Below are 16095 nucleotides of genomic sequence, written 5' to 3' on the forward strand. Positions count from 1 at the left end.
TTTTGTGACAGGAAAATTGTCATATTTTCATGTTTGCTACTCCCTATCATTATTGTTTATTCAAATGCAGTTGAGTCTGAAAAGGCACCTCAGGCAAATAGACCGAAATGAGGGAAAAGGTTCTTTTGTTAGTGACGATGGATTGTCAAAACAGTCATGACAGTGTTTTTAAACAGTGTTTAAGACGCATATAATTAGGTGAAAAACCAGCGGTGATGATGGGATCAAAGAAAGACCTTCGTTATCAGTCCATATGTGTAGTGTTTATTGGTCCATGTTCGAATAGTACACAGAACTGTGCAAGATCCAAACCCTACGTCCCCTTTTGTTGCAAGTCGATGAGCTTCTTCGTGAGAATGGCCCGGCAGCTAACCCCTTTTCCTGTTTTTGGTCCATGAATGGAAAGAGACAGCACGTCCTTGCCTCGGCGAAGTAGTGACACGTCCTCCTCGATTTCGATGCTGCGGGATATCACGAATAGGACGAGGGGAATGAAAGTGAGATTGCAAGTGTGAAACGAGAAATTGCAAATGAAGACGTTAGATCCAGAAAGGTTCAAATGTTTCTTCAGAACTCTGATTTTATATATGGATATTATATTCTACTCCGAGGCCGTAATCCCAGTCAAGAACACTGCTTTATTTATGACCACTAAAATTGTACCTCAAAATATGTAAATATTCACACTCGTGTGTGTGCTATTTCTGTTATGTATACCCGTATGTCGATATCATGTAATGAGTAAGATATATACGTTATCTCTGATTTTATCATTTTTATATTTAGATTGTTTTTAAGCTATTACGGTTTTTTTATTTGTGCAAGTGGGCAAATATGAAAAACTCTAAAACTGAATAGAAGGATGCACATGATTGTGTGCATTTCGATAATGCTGCTACGTCAGTGGTGATCTTGAGCAATACAATACACGTTTATACATGTACACTGTATACACGTATTACAGTTATAGAATTATACAAACACGTATATATTCATAAATCCCGTGTTGCAAAATAGAAAGAGTGTTTTAAGTAATTTCATCGTATCCAAAATACTACATCGATATTGAAATGTTAAGTGACAAAATTACGTGATTTGGTTTATGATTCATGTACGTGCTCTACATATTCTTTGAATCAGAATAGAAAATCACATGAGAAAGACATTCCTCCTTAAACTTATTTCGCTATAACTAGTGCTAATTCTGCTTACATATGACGGAGATACATTATTGTCTACCTTGAATGTAGTCACACGTCCTCCATTTTTCTTTCCTTTCGCCAGTAATGTTTTCCAAGTACCCCTAACTTCAATCACACTTAACTGTTGCTGGTCCTTGCTATACGAAGCCCATGAACGGCGGCGCATGTTCACTGATGGGGTGCCCGGCGGCTCCTTGCTCACACTGAGGAGGGTCGGTGGAGACAGGCTCCGGGAGAAGTTTGTCTTGGTCGAAGTATCCAAGTTGGTGGCCTGTGGTTGGTCGAACGTGATGGATGCCGAGTACTTCTTCTGGTAGCAGGCGAGTTGCTTAGGGCCGAGAGAGCGCTCCACTTGCACGATGATCATGGCCCACTGAAATGTTGTTTAAATTAAAAAAAAAAATGAGAAAATCAATTCCACGAAAACTTTTGCTTCATTCAAGTCATTCCTCAAAACGTAAGAGTGAATCATGCTTAACAATCATTCACAAGTCAAGCTTGTATATGGAGTAATAAGAATAATGACGGTGAAGACTTCAATAAGTCTCCAAGTTTTTGTGGTATCATTTTCATTATTATTATTATTATTATTATTATTACTACTACTACTATTATCAGTAGTATTGCTGGAGGATTTGCCTATCATTAGCTTGTTGTTGTTGTTGTTTTGGAGGTCAAAATTGCATGCAAATTAGAATCAAACAAGAATTATTGCATTGTCCTCACGTTTTAGACACTAAAGTAATCTAATATGTGATACTACAAACGATGTTGGACGCTGTGGTGCGAATTCAATTCAGTGAGAGTGAAGAGAGGTTGGGGATCAAGGAGATGAAGCCATGCCATAATCTACCTGTCGTTTCCATTCCATCAAAGCCCTGGCCATGATCTCCGAATAGGTCTTTGCCATCATCGCGATCAGCATGTTGAGAAGCAGGATCGGGACCAGGATGGCAAACAGGACCATCAGAATGCCCGCCACCACAGGTTGCTTAGCAACGCTGATGGTGTTGACCACCTGAAAGTAGTCATTAAAAGAGTATTGTCTTACATCTATTTCTTTACTTCCTTGTTTTAACTATTTATTTGTTTTAATATACGTTCACTTATCTATATATCTGCCTAAGACTATGAAAATGAATAGATATCAAAATCAGTCTGTAGCCCATACATGTAGGGGAGCATGTATCGAGTTTTCTTTGAAGTCGTTTGGGACACAAGACATGTATGACCATTTTTAGGCAGACACTGAGTGATGTGATATCAATTACATGTTGACTTTTGATGGTGTGAACAGGGGATAATAGATCACAATACAGTACTCTCCGCATAATCGGGTAGGTTCGGGCAGAGCGTTTCTTACCCGATTAAGCGGAGTACCCGATTAACAGAAGAACCCTTTTCATTCACAATTGACACACAGAATGTGTATTTACATGCATTGTATACTGCACCAAACACCTACACTATATGCTTAACACCCGTGCTTGCACGGCACATTATAAATACCTTACACTTGCTCAGTCACGAGCAATAAAATTTACACTCTTTTTTATGGACAAATATGTCTTCAGAACACTTTGTCGTTTGACTATAGACGTTTTCCGAAATGAACACGTCTCTTTGCGTGCACAAGTCACGTTGAACGTCGGGTTACTTTTCGAAAAGTGACTGGGGAACAGCAAAATTAAATGGAGCTGGCCAGATGGTGCATGGCCTGATTTTCGTTGCAAGCTTCTCGTATTGTGAATGTTGTTGCGGAGCAAGGCAGGAGCGCAAATGTGTTCAACTCCTGTCTGCCTATGCAGTTGTGAGTGCCAGCTACATTTGTAATGTTCGTTTTCGTGTGGCAAATCGGTATGTGTAAAAGTGTTTGCATGCTTAATCACTCCCAAAATGATCGGTCTTCTTTGCAAATAGCAGAAAATGTGATTAGCCGTGAAAAAATTGACATGCATGATTTCTTAAAGTGTTATATCTGCGATAAAATGTGGGTAGAAATTAGATTAGAAGAAAATTTTTTACCCGTTTATGCGGAGAGGCAACCCGATTATCAGGTAATTTTAATGTGCATTGGAACTGACTCTGACAATACTACCCAATTAAACGGAGTACCCGTTTAAGCGATACCCGATTACGCGGAGAGTATATGTATCTCGGATGTTTAATTAAGCAGTTCCTGAGTATGTGCTGGGAAGCCCTATTCGCAGGAGCTGGAGTCACCTTGTACACTGGACTGGAATAGATTTATTGGATGGGGGCTGGGGGGTTAATGTGCCATACGAATATCAAAATGCCAACGCGACATTTAATTGTTTCAATGCGTGATAGTGCGATAGACACCGATTTGCTCACTCTCCTAGGAGCTAGAACTTAAGCGCAGGATAATTCTGACAAGTAAGTCGTTGATTCGGAGAAGTAAGTGAGCAAATGCTTTGTCAATCATACAAGTTCATGATATATCAATCTTATATATGCCTTTTATGTTAAGTATAAAGTATACGGAGGTTGAAATGTATTGTGCTCACCCCATATCTGCCAAATGTCATGCAGAAAGTTGTTGCCATGGAATCAAACCAGTTGTTGAATTCTTCTGTGTTACTTGCAATGTGGAAAACTTTGAATACAGACAAAAGAACAAAGCCACAGACATTCAACAACCACTCCCCGTGCATGTAGGTGCACATAACTGGCACAATACAGGTGTTTAATTTGTGCAAAATGCCTCATTTAGAAACTGCGAGTCCAATTCTAGAAGTGCATCTACACCTGAAGAAGCTTCTTGACGTTAAATGAAGCTTATCAATCTGCAGTCTTGACAGTTTGATCGTGTGGAAAATACTTCAAGCTTTTGCGATGACGGATTACAAATTGATACACAAGTCAGCAAAGTGATGCAATAGCAAAGTCTTAAAGGCATTAATTACCATTTGCAGATGAAACAAAAACCCAGCATTAGTGCTTCAAAGTAGTTCTAAAATGTGAGTTAGGGATAGAAACAACCAATGTAAAAATTTGAATCAGTATAATCAGTGTTTAGTATTGTTACATATACAAAATGTGAACAATAGTTATGATAAAAATGTTTCTAGACTAAACAGTCTACAAATAGTGGGGAAAATAGTGATATCTCCTTGATATATTTCAGGCTTATTACAAAATCTTTATATGGTAGGATATTTCGTGATAAAACTGACCTACACATATGTATCAAATGTGTTACCTCGAACATTTTTTTTTTAATCACTGGTCCCAATGGTAAACTGTACCTTTAAGACACATCAACTCTTTGCTTACCTGCAGAAAACATGGAAACGAATGTAACGTAAAGGATGGAGAACTTGGCGATATCACCGATACACATTCGTCCGAACATAACAACCAGGGGACCCAGGTTGCGATTAGCACTGGAAAGGTTACAAAAACAAACCATTCTTGACTGAAGATGACAATAATGAAGAACGAAATTTCCTAAATTTTCTACAATTATTGTACACTCTTTTCATCTTACATAGTTTTACGCACTATATTTTCTGTTACCATAAAAAAGTGATATCTATATGTTTCTTGTCAAAAGAAAAATGAAATAGAAATTGAAATAGAAATTGAAAATGAAATTCCGTGCATAAATTCGTAAGTATTAATGGCCTCCTGTGGAAGGGGTAACTCATAGAAACAATACTACCTTTATATGGAAGATCCCGAAATATTTTACCTTGTAAAAAAGAATACAAGCGATTAGGTTGATAACTCGATCACAAAATGACAATGTGTCTGTAGAAACAGATTCACTGCGTTGCTCTGTTGGTACCGAATACCTGTACATAGAAATAGATTGTGTATATAGGTTTATATGTGTTTATAGTTTCGTCAGAGGAAGACATCCTTTTGGGGAAATTTTAACCTTTTCAGTCTTAAACAACAAAAACAGTAACAACAACAATAACAACAACAACAACAACAACAACAACAACAACAACAACATCCAAAAACAAAAACAACATCCAACAATGCAGTCTACTCACCGGCAGAAGTAGAGCAAGTACATCCATGACAACGGGCTAGCCATGACAATGAGGGCGTCCTCCTCCAGTTGGTAGCAGAGAATTCTGAGCGGGACGCAGAGCAAGAAGAGGATGGTGGCGATGAACATGAAGCCTTTCTCCGGCAGCTCGATCTGTTGAAAACAATCCAATAATACACATTTAGGGGTACACTGCGTGTATAGATAGCTTACAAAGTTGGGTATATACACTAACGGACATGAGGACGGACGAATTGAAGCTGACGGACAGACAGGTAACGTGCAGATTGTCGGTGTTGTTTTGTTCTCACCATGACCATAGTGATATATATTATTATAAAATTTATCAAGATTACAAGCTGAAACAAAGCCAAACTTAGGAAATGGAACCAAACAAATCTAGAATACAAAGAAAATTCATGCGCAGAGATAAAATTAAAGAAAGCAGTGAGGTCCATGGCTCGAATCCCTCAACCAGCCATCACTGTTGTGCCCCTCTGGTTGTGCCCTTTATATAGTAGGGCACTTTATGTAAAATGTCAAATGAAATTATATGGAATCTCCTTCTGTTTTCTTTATATTGTTTTCTGTTCGTGACGTCACCCAGCGATGACAGCACGGAAGCTTTAAAAATTCATAACTTTTGAACGGATTGTCCGACTTTCGTCAAACTTTCGCTAATATGTTCTGCTAATATTGTTGTATTCACTCATATCGCACATGTATTCAGTTAAATTTTCCTTGTAAAGAAGGGAATTGATGCTTGACAGTTTAGAGAGAGTGCAATCATGACGAAACAAGGAATATGCAAATCATCTCACCAGCGTCTTTGCATAACTCCGGAGCGATCGTCTGGAGTGAATTTCGACACCAAACTCCACTGTCCTCCATACGCAAATCAGTATAACGACACATTCGGCTACGTATCGTGTCTGAAAGAAAAGGGGCACGAATCAAGGGGATTCTAATCATGCATCGTACTTATCAATACTAAAATGTATACATTACGTTTCGTTACGTTAAGCTATACGTTGGACAAACACAATAATTGCATGACGATAATGATAACAGGAATAATGATAAGGATTATAATAACAGTACATGGCTAATAATGATATCAATATCAGCCAGAGCGATCATATCTTGAAGATGATAATGAGAATGAAGCTACTGGGTCAGATATCTAACTCAAGCAAAAAACATCGTTTCTTTAAATATGAGAGTTGCGTAAAATACTTATTGTCCCAGAAATTGACACCAGATAGCCATACGAATATGGAATTTTCAATGTCGCATGATGTTGGCTACGCAAAGATGTGACTATTTTTCTTTTCGGCTTGACAAAGATTGTGCCACAGCTCACGAAGTTACTACCGGATTCTCAAAAACTCCATAGGCTTTAGATGCCCTCAGGAATGGCCCAATTCTTATACAATTAGGGCGAACTTTGACCATTTCCTTCATCGAGTGTGCATCTTTACTCAATTTCGTGACAGTGTGACGCCTGCATTGGTGATTTCATGCGCGCTCGGATTTTCGGATTGGAAGATTAATATAAGACTATACGTAGTCTCACCACGAGCAGTTTGGTGAAAACACCACTGCGGCTATCCTGGCAGTTTCGACTGTAAAACGGGCGTCTTTCGACGTGAATTTGACCGCCTGTATGGTTCGGCCTCCGGACAATAGCAACCGTGGATAGGGCGAGAAGCTGCATCACGGTAACTATGAATTTCAGCAGCAACCGTTGCTTTGTGAAGAGGAAAAGAATAAAAATCAGGTTGAAATATCACGGAATTAATCTAAAACGTATATAGGTATTCATTTACTTTGTTTCCATTTTACATTATAGAGCAAAGAAGCAATTTCGTTCATAATAATGTGCATTCTATTCATCGATAATCAAAAGTCATGTCAAATTTGATTATTTGCTGCATCAGCAGGCTAGGAGGGGCCCAGTCTCGTCGATTAGGCAAAATAAAAACGTTTGATATGCATTTGACTTGTATTCCAAGTCTTCAATTACGTCTAATGACGTCATTTTGAAACGTTTATAATCTTACAACCTGTTTTGCGACTCACACACACACACACACACACATATATATATATATATATATATAACACATTATATTACATACGTTTTTCAGAAATTGAAATTCAAGATTTTTACATTTTATCACCCTCCACTTACACAATGTCATTATTGATACAACCAATAAACAGCTTATAGTAATCATTTCTATACGCCAATGAGTCAAATGTGCACAAATTTCGCACACAACCTATGGAAAGGTAATAAATGTGGCGTGCAGAGGGTTAAAGAGCAATTAACGCAGCTCTCCCGAATCTACACACAATCATATAGACAAGGAGGAAAAATTATTTTTAGAATGGGAAGAGGATACAGATTTAATATCGATAGCTTGTAGGTGAGAATTCTTAGTCTGAACTTTTACACATCAATATGCACGGCAGTGTCGCGGAACCGATGTTTGATCAATAATACTTGCCGTCAACTGAATTTCAGATGATTCAATGTTATTTTTTCTATACCCTTATACTTCATACACTGCATTTGCCACAGGCGCAGTGCACATCGATCAAGGAGACCCCGGCCAGTCGAGATCTATGCCTCTAATTGAGTTCTTTCCCACGTTTCAGCATAATCCATTACGGGATAGTCTACCATATATATTATTTGTTTGAATTTACATTCATGTTGGCTCAGAGTAATGCAAAGGAAAAAGAAAACACTCACCAAGGTTACGTGTAAACTAACGTGTCACTCACTTGGTAAGAAGAAATTGCGGAGAAATTTCATTCAAAATCTCTTACTTTCTTGGATAACGATCGTCACAATGCAATAACAAAAAAAAAATGACTGGCAAACATTACACTCGCTAGATTTTTGTAAATTGCTTTTCCTCGATACTATCACATTTCTATCTACTTCCCTTAGATACACATTCATGATGAGGAATAATTTGCCATAGTATCAATAGGCAGAAAAAGCTATAATGATAACGATTCCACATTCTAATAACTGTCATTATCATTGTAATCACCATGGTTGTCATTTATCATATGTCATTATTATGTCATTTATTTGCTTGACATCTGCCCGAGCATGATGTAAAATTTCACTGTTCCACCTGCCAAATATTTAGATGGAGACCAGAGGAGTGTGGTTGCCATGGTTACCTTGCCATACCGCTTCCACTTTTCCTGGAGAAGATAGTCCACGACTGGAACTTCCAACATTTTCAGATGCTGCGCCTGTCCGCACCGCACGATGGTCATTAAGGCTGAACTCTCGTCTGGAGGTCGTCACAGACAAACGAACAAAAGACGAAAAAGAGCAATGAGTTGAAGAGGGACAAACGTATCCTGTCTATAATAACATGTCGGCAAGTCATCCTCAGGAGCGAGTGGTGTTGTATTATTATGTGTGTGTGTGTGTGTGTGTGTGTGTGTGTGTGTGTGTGTGTATGTATTATCATTTATTTATGTTTTAAACCACTGACCTTGCTGATATCCTTAAAGATGGGGGCTCAAGGGCAATTCGGACCATAAAAGAAAGCGATTATATCATACAATGATCCTGATGTCTAATGGAACACTGTTTATGAGCTTTATGGAGTACTGCAGACCATGTTTTAAGTTTCAGTATGGTTGTATTTGTTCAGCTCTACAGTATTTATGCTTCTTGTTGGTAGCTTTGTTTTGTACCATTATGTTTGCCAATTTCGCACTTGGTTCAGACGATCTGTTTCAGTGTTTCATTCTCCTGTCCAGCATGTTCAGTGTTTCTTCTGGTTTGTTTCGTCTTGTCATAAATCATTTTTGTGCTAAGTATTTGGAATCAAATATTCTTATAGAATCTTTTGAGTAGTTTACAATACACAAGCATGCTTTTTAGTGGACCTTTCAGTTGTTGTTTTTTCTCTAAACACGACTTTGCATTTAGCTGGTGGTGGTATACATGTTTATCTCTATTTGTTAATACGTTATGTAAACATACCGAAAATAAAAAGTTATGCTTAGAGGGGAAAAAGAGAACTGAGAGGTCCACTAAAAAACAATGCTTGTAGATTGTGGACCACAGAATATGCTAGTCGAATATATGCCTATGTTAATTATAATCCCTGATTACTTCTGTGTTATGATTCGTTCGGAAAAAATGAAAATAAAATGAATTGACGTGACTTGAATTGAATTGAAATAACACACCATGTTAAAATTGGCATCTAAGTAGAGTAATATTGAGCAAACAACGGATGACTTTTATCGAAATCTGACCTAGTATACGAAAATGATTCATTTCCAAATATTCAAATGTGATACTGATAGCAACTACCTGATACAATGTATGCAAATTAGATGAGTGGATGATGTCACAACCACATATCACGTGTCTCGTATTGACTTATACCAAAGTTAAGCCTTCACTATGAATTTTCTCTTTGATATAAAAACGTGAATTGTTTCAATATCGGCCTTATATACGTGGACAGAGTCGTAGTTTTGAATCATGGCCCAAAGTATGTTCTTTATGAAATACATTGTGAATAACCAACTGGGCGTTAGGGGTTGGTCACATTATTGCGTTGCTAATTTTCATATCGCTGTGACAAGCCATATCGCTTTTCGGTTAGATAGACATCTGATATCTCTTAATTGATTAGCGAACGCAAGCGCTCTTCGAAACCAGTACCCCTGTTTGTTCGTTTGTTTGTTTGTTTTCATAATTGATTGAGAATACTAAGTACAATGGCAATTTTGGATAAAAACCGATGTCTTGGCACAAGGGGAAATCCTGAACACTAATGGGCTATCACTATGATAAGTACTATGTGGTCACATTAGCTTTGTGCCCCTCCCTCCCCCCCCCCAAAAAAAAGGGGGTGGTGTGCATGTGATGGAGTGCGTGTGTAGGGTGTGTTTGTGTGGAGCGTGTGTGTGGGTGTGCATTCCATCTCGTGAGCAATATTTCTTTATCTCTCTCCCTTCCCTCTTCCACCCCTTCTCTCTAATCTAAACGCCTATCAGTCAGGCAACATTTCATTGCAAGCTTACTCAGCAACTAATCCATTAGCCCTAATGAAGTTCAACTTCAGTGCAGAGTAATGCGGTACCACAACAGACACACCCTGACTCGTTCAGAGCGGAGACTGTGGTAGCATACTTCGTTACGAATCGTTGTTTCAAGCCGCTTTCATTACCTCGCATAATGGATTACCTATACCAGACGTCCAGTCACGGTATTGTGGAAATTGGAAAGCTCCGGAACCATTTAAGTGCATAATCGACGATCAATGACAAAATGAAGCCCCAGCAGGAGCAACAACAGGGGAAAGGATACTGGGAGTATACGCCTGTCCCAAATGACTGAACTTGTTTTTATCATCAATGATCATATAAAGTATTCGGGTAATTTTTCCTGCAGTTATCATCATGTCGTCTTCATCAGATTGCAAACTCTTAATTTTACTGCTTTACATCCTATCCTGTATTGAGAAGACGTGAAACTGGCAAAATGCAATGAATCTGCGCAAAATCGCTAGTTGTTTTAAAATTTGCTACCTTTGGAAAGAAATGAGAACGTTAATATTCTAAAATATGTTGCCAATAGAGGAAACAGTTATAAATCTGGAGGGTTTTGAAAATTCAGCAACATATTCAATCATTATTGTTAAATACTGAACAACGGTGAGTTCATGAATAGATGAAAGATCTTTTTACTTTGAATGTTAGCAATTATTATGCGCCAGATAACTTTCTACATTTAGCAGGGCTAATAAATGATACAACATATTGGGCTAACATTCACATGATGATGTATGAGTTTCTGCTGACACATATAGTAATGAGTTTTCTTTCTTTCTTTTTGTTGTCATGATGGCGTAGCTGTTTGACAGACCCGTAAAGGCAAATACTCCGGCCACTATTCTCCGTCCATATGGCTGGCTGCGGAGGAAATTACTTCTTCCGGTTCTCTCTGTGTAAATTCATCGGAGCAAGGAATGGCCAAGAGGACATCAAGAATAAGAATGACAGCCAAAATGAAGAGATCGAATCATCTGACATAATTGGGTCGTGTCTTCTAGCAGGGGGTGGTGGGGGGGGGGGGGGGGGGGGGGGGCGTGGTCCAGCCCGGCAAGAAGACTGACAAGATGTTTCATACTTAATGACGATGGTTAGATCTCATATTGTATTTACTGTTCTCTCGTTGTTCTTTCTTTCTTTCTCTTTTTCTGCTCAAAGAAGAGAAATGATCAATAATAGTGACGTATTATACATTATTATCTGTTGTATATTCCTATAAGAGTTAATTTTTTTGAAATCTTATCTCGATTTCTGTCGTAAATATTTCCATTTTACTACTTTAATTTGTATAAGTTTTGATTTATGTACGTGTTTTTCATTGTTTCTTCTTTTGTAAATATTCCCGTTGTTATAAGTGTTCACGGCTTTGCTGAAAATCAGCATAAAACTGGAAGCAGAATTTGACGAAATAAAATAGATCAACACACACACATACACACACACACACACAAACAAACAAACAAACAAACAAATAAGAGCTTTCGGTCAGATTTACTCTTTTGAATTTGTCATATCTTACGAAGTTATACTATTTATAATTCTCGTTATTTGAAGTTGTAAATGTTTTTTTCTCTTTCTATCTCTCTCTTGTTTTCAAAATAAAAGACAAATGACTTTCAATACTTTTTGAGCTATATGTTTTTGTTCAGATATTGAGCGTATCACTGTTCTGATCGCTTCCAGTACCTACTTCGTATATAAAACTCCAATGAACGCGAGTGTCTTATAAGTGATTCACAATTTTCCTCGTTCTTCCTGAATTCTCACGAGGCTTGTCATGGAAATGATAATGTTCATCCTTGGGCAAGTTCCTTCGGTGGAGACTAATGCGGTGGAGTGTAGCTGAAGAAGTAGACTCACGAGCGATAATGACAAGACCTTAATTAGCGTAGATGGCAGCATCAAACACAACATGTTCTGAGTGACATGCGCTCGACGAGTTAAGCGTTGAAGCTGACGAGAGGAGGTAATCAACCACGACCAATTTCTTTGACGTTTGTGCTTGGTTTGCTTCTAAAGAGATGAGTTATCTCAATTTTCATACGGTGTGTTATGTATGGTTTTTTTTTTCTCTCTGGTAGCGTTCTCGCAAAAAACATCTTTCATCATTGTGTTCGATCCGCTTCTCAGAATACAACAAAGAATGGAGCTGAAAAAAGGTTATCCATCTCGTCTGATATCCACTTATCAGAATAGAATAGAATAGAATAGAATAGAATAGAATAGAATAGAATAGAATAGAATAGAATAGAATAGAATATTGAATAGAACCGAGTACAATGCAATACAATACAATAAAATAGAATCAGAGAACAATGTATTATATAGTTGAAATATTAGAAAGAAATTAACTGCATTTAAAGTGGAACATCATCTCACTTTCAAGATCATTGTCATATAATAAGCATACACGTATATGTAATATTAGTCAAACACAGTAGAAACGTCTTAATTGGTACTATCAAAAGTCTTCCATAATTGTTTGCACTCAAATTGAAAACACACGAACAAACACACACACACACACACACACACAGCAACAACAACAAATCTTTGAAATTCTGTATAAAGAAATATTAACCTGTCTACCAGGTGATTCGAGAGTTGCAATGTTCAGCAATGAAGAATAGTTTTAAAAAAGGAAAGTTATTACAGTACTGAGATATACATTGAAACTTAACTTCTTGTCTTAGTTCAAATGTGTGTAATTGCATCAGTCGATACCAAAATTTGCAAATAGAAGCCTTTAATTTCGGTAAATTCATTCTCTTTTTACCCGATTGTCCAGAAAATTTACTGGTCTGAATTTCTACAACAGATCCACTTTGAGTGTGTAATGGAGTGTTCCTACCTAGTTGTCCGTTAGGTCTAATGGAGTCAAGACCAGGTAGGGGGTAGGCCACGTACGAGAGGGGCCCGTAGCTCCACTGGGTCTGACTTCCTAGATCCAGAAGTCTGTCGAAGAGGCCGCAGCGGCCGAGTCGGAACGAGAGCTCAAGTGGGGTGAGACCCGCCTCGTTCCGCATCTCTATACTGGCCGGCATGATGCTGTGACGTACCACGTGACTAAGCATATCCTGTAGGGAATGTTAGACAATTTGTGACTCATCGAAATTTTGTTATCAATATAATTTCCATCTGCTAGGCTAAGATGGCAATACATTGGTAGGACCTATTTGTTAAAACAGGGACATCTACGTAATGAGGAGATGTTGTGGCTCAGTGGATATAAGACTACGGTCTCACTGTCGGAGGTTCGTGGTTCGAATCTCCCGATAGCAGCAGAGGTTGTGCCCCTAGGCAAGACAATTTGTCTCAATACCAAGTCTCTTGAAATGGGCTTAATGCCTTCAGTCCCATAATACTCTCTAATAAAAGCCCATTGCCTCCTTGACGGCCACCTTAAACGATATAGGCCTACATGTACTTCTATTCAATAATTCAATTCCCCGTGAATCCTGTGAAGCTATAGGCAAACTTTCGACAAGAAAACAATCAAACTGCAATGGAAAAGGCAGAAAAATAATGATAATCAATCATCCAATCGTCCAAAATTAGACTCAGCGTATGATTCTTCTGTCGACGGTGACGTTTTACCAGTTGGTTGTTGATGACCACCATGTGCAGCACGGTGTTGCCGTAGGAGTCCTGATCGTTTGGGTTCACGTAGCCCCTCGAGGCCACCTCTCCTCGTCGCTCCACCCGCACGCTCTCCTCGATCAGGAAGTCGTAGATGACCTTGTTGCCGAGACTTGCGGCGAATGCCAGGGGGAACTCTCCGTAGTAGGCCTGTCCCCTGCCGTCGTCATCACCGACGTCTTTGTCTTTGCCAGACTCTCCTGGAGCAACAAGCGCGACAAAATAATCAATATGCAAAGAGTATAAACTGTATAAACTCAAATCTATCGAAACCACTACGGTTGTGTTTGTTTTACTTTATTTGTAAAAGTCTATTTCCACACTAAGAATATTCACTACAGGCCTCCCCACACCGAGCACGGCTATGGTGCGCCAAAAGAAACCATGTCTGTTCCTTTTTTGTACATCGATAATTCGATACAAAATCACCCAAAACTTGTATTCTCATGTCAAAATCAATAACAATATCAATAAATCACCATTTGACGATTTATTTTGTAACAAAGTTCTGAGTGGGGGAGTGATATTGTAACAGAACCGGACACGGTTCCTTTTGGCGCACCATAGAAAAAAAAAAAACCTGGACGTTGCCGTTCCCGTGCTCGGTGTTCACGGAAGTGGCTTGGTGTGCCGAGGAGATACGACGTTTGATTGATGACGCTGTTGGCAATCGACGAAGTAAGAAACCAACGGGGATTATAGTTCTGTGTAAAATTTCTAGCCCTAGCTACCGCCGGTGTCATTCTCCAAGAACTTGAACGCCCCCTTCTCTCCCAACGGACATGTTTAGGCTCAAATTAACTGCTCTGAAGTGTTTTAAGGTGGGCCAGATTCCGCTCCTCTTCCATTTTTTTCTTCCTTCCATGTCGACCAGCAATCAGTTCACACCTTGAGATCACGTTGAAAGATATTGGTAAAGGGCTTTCTCGTCAGTTGACGGATTCTTTGCTACGACGTTCAGCGATTTTTCTTTACCTTCGATGAGTATCTTCGTCGGCCGGAAGAACCTGCCTGTTGCCCGCTGCTGAAGATTTGCCCCGCACCGGCACAGTAGCTTCACCGAGTTCAGATCCCCGTTGACTATTGCCAGATGAAGACACGACTCGCCTGATTTTAGAGAAGGTGAAAGTATTTCTAGCTGTTGCTACTAGACCGCTTTCATATGAGCAGAAATACAAGGCAATGATCACATAATGTACAGTGCGTATAAAAAAAACGCAACAAGATTTAATTTCGAATTTGTGAAGATTGTGTTAACTTTACGCCAAAGTGAGTAGTAACATCTTAAAGCCACATGTCTCCTCTTTCCAATGATATCTTATTTATTCTTACACGGTCATGGATGGCTGAGTAATCATTGTTTTTTGACAATGGGTCAAATTGGATTTGGGACTAAGTTTCAGTTTCTGCATTTAACTATGACGTCGATTTTCGTAGAGAAAAGCTGAATGTCTGGGCTGGACTTTGTGGAAACGGTTCGCTCGTAGGGCCCTTCTTCTTTAAAAACAACATGAACGGAAATGGATATTTACAAATTTTAGATGAAAATGTGATTCCTGAATTAATGGAAAATTTTTCTATGCAACAAAGCGGTGTGTTCAGATGCCTATGGTGGGCACAGGATGGCGCACCAGCCCATCGACTAGTTGCAGTAAGAAACAGATTGGCTGAGGTATTTGGAAATTGGATGATTGCCTTGTATCATGATGTGGAGTGGCCACCACGATCTCCGGATCTTGTGACTTTTTTCTTTGGGGTTATCTCAAGAGCAAAGTGTTCATTACCCCTCCACCTGACATTGCATTGCAACTTTGAGACAAAGAATCACTGATGAGTTTGAAGCTCTACGCCACCAAGCCCCAATGATTCGCAGGGCTGTGTGTGAGATGGAGAAAAGAGCTAATCTCTGTGTGGAAAGGAATGGTGGCCATGTTGAGGGGCATGGAATGTAATGTTAAAAAGAAATACTAGTATCCGAAAGAAGACAATGGTAAGTTGTGATCATTAATATCATCAATTTCATTAATAGCGATCATTAATTTCATTTAAATTGATTTCATTATTCCATTTGTTTAGTTAATTTCTAATAAGGTGCATTGATTCTTGCAGTGCCTAAACTTG

At 38.9% G+C, this 16095-nt stretch overlaps 1 protein-coding gene across 1 annotated transcript in view; it reads right to left on the reverse strand.

Annotated features, from left to right (window-relative positions):
* Nucleotides 1-313: 313 nt before the first annotated feature.
* Nucleotides 314-16095, reverse strand: part of LOC139724898 (transient receptor potential cation channel subfamily V member 5-like) — a 34702-nt gene continuing 18920 nt past the window's right edge. The window contains exons 3-14 of the mRNA XM_071636022.1: nucleotides 14950-15081; nucleotides 13933-14174; nucleotides 13187-13412; nucleotides 8431-8546; nucleotides 6803-6976; nucleotides 6048-6158; nucleotides 5228-5379; nucleotides 4500-4609; nucleotides 3731-3819; nucleotides 2056-2220; nucleotides 1309-1575; nucleotides 314-448 (exon numbers count right to left, since the gene is read on the reverse strand). Of these exons, the coding sequence (XP_071492123.1) occupies nucleotides 314-448; nucleotides 1309-1575; nucleotides 2056-2220; nucleotides 3731-3819; nucleotides 4500-4609; nucleotides 5228-5379; nucleotides 6048-6158; nucleotides 6803-6976; nucleotides 8431-8546; nucleotides 13187-13412; nucleotides 13933-14174; nucleotides 14950-15081 (1919 nt within the window). The remainder of the gene's footprint in view (nucleotides 449-1308; nucleotides 1576-2055; nucleotides 2221-3730; nucleotides 3820-4499; nucleotides 4610-5227; nucleotides 5380-6047; nucleotides 6159-6802; nucleotides 6977-8430; nucleotides 8547-13186; nucleotides 13413-13932; nucleotides 14175-14949; nucleotides 15082-16095) is intronic.

Source organism: Diadema antillarum, unplaced genomic scaffold (genome assembly GCF_040938485.1).
Source record: "Diadema antillarum isolate AM-2024a unplaced genomic scaffold, OU_Dant_1.0 seq00000002_RagTag, whole genome shotgun sequence".
Taxonomy (NCBI): Eukaryota; Metazoa; Echinodermata; class Echinoidea; order Diadematoida; family Diadematidae; genus Diadema; species Diadema antillarum.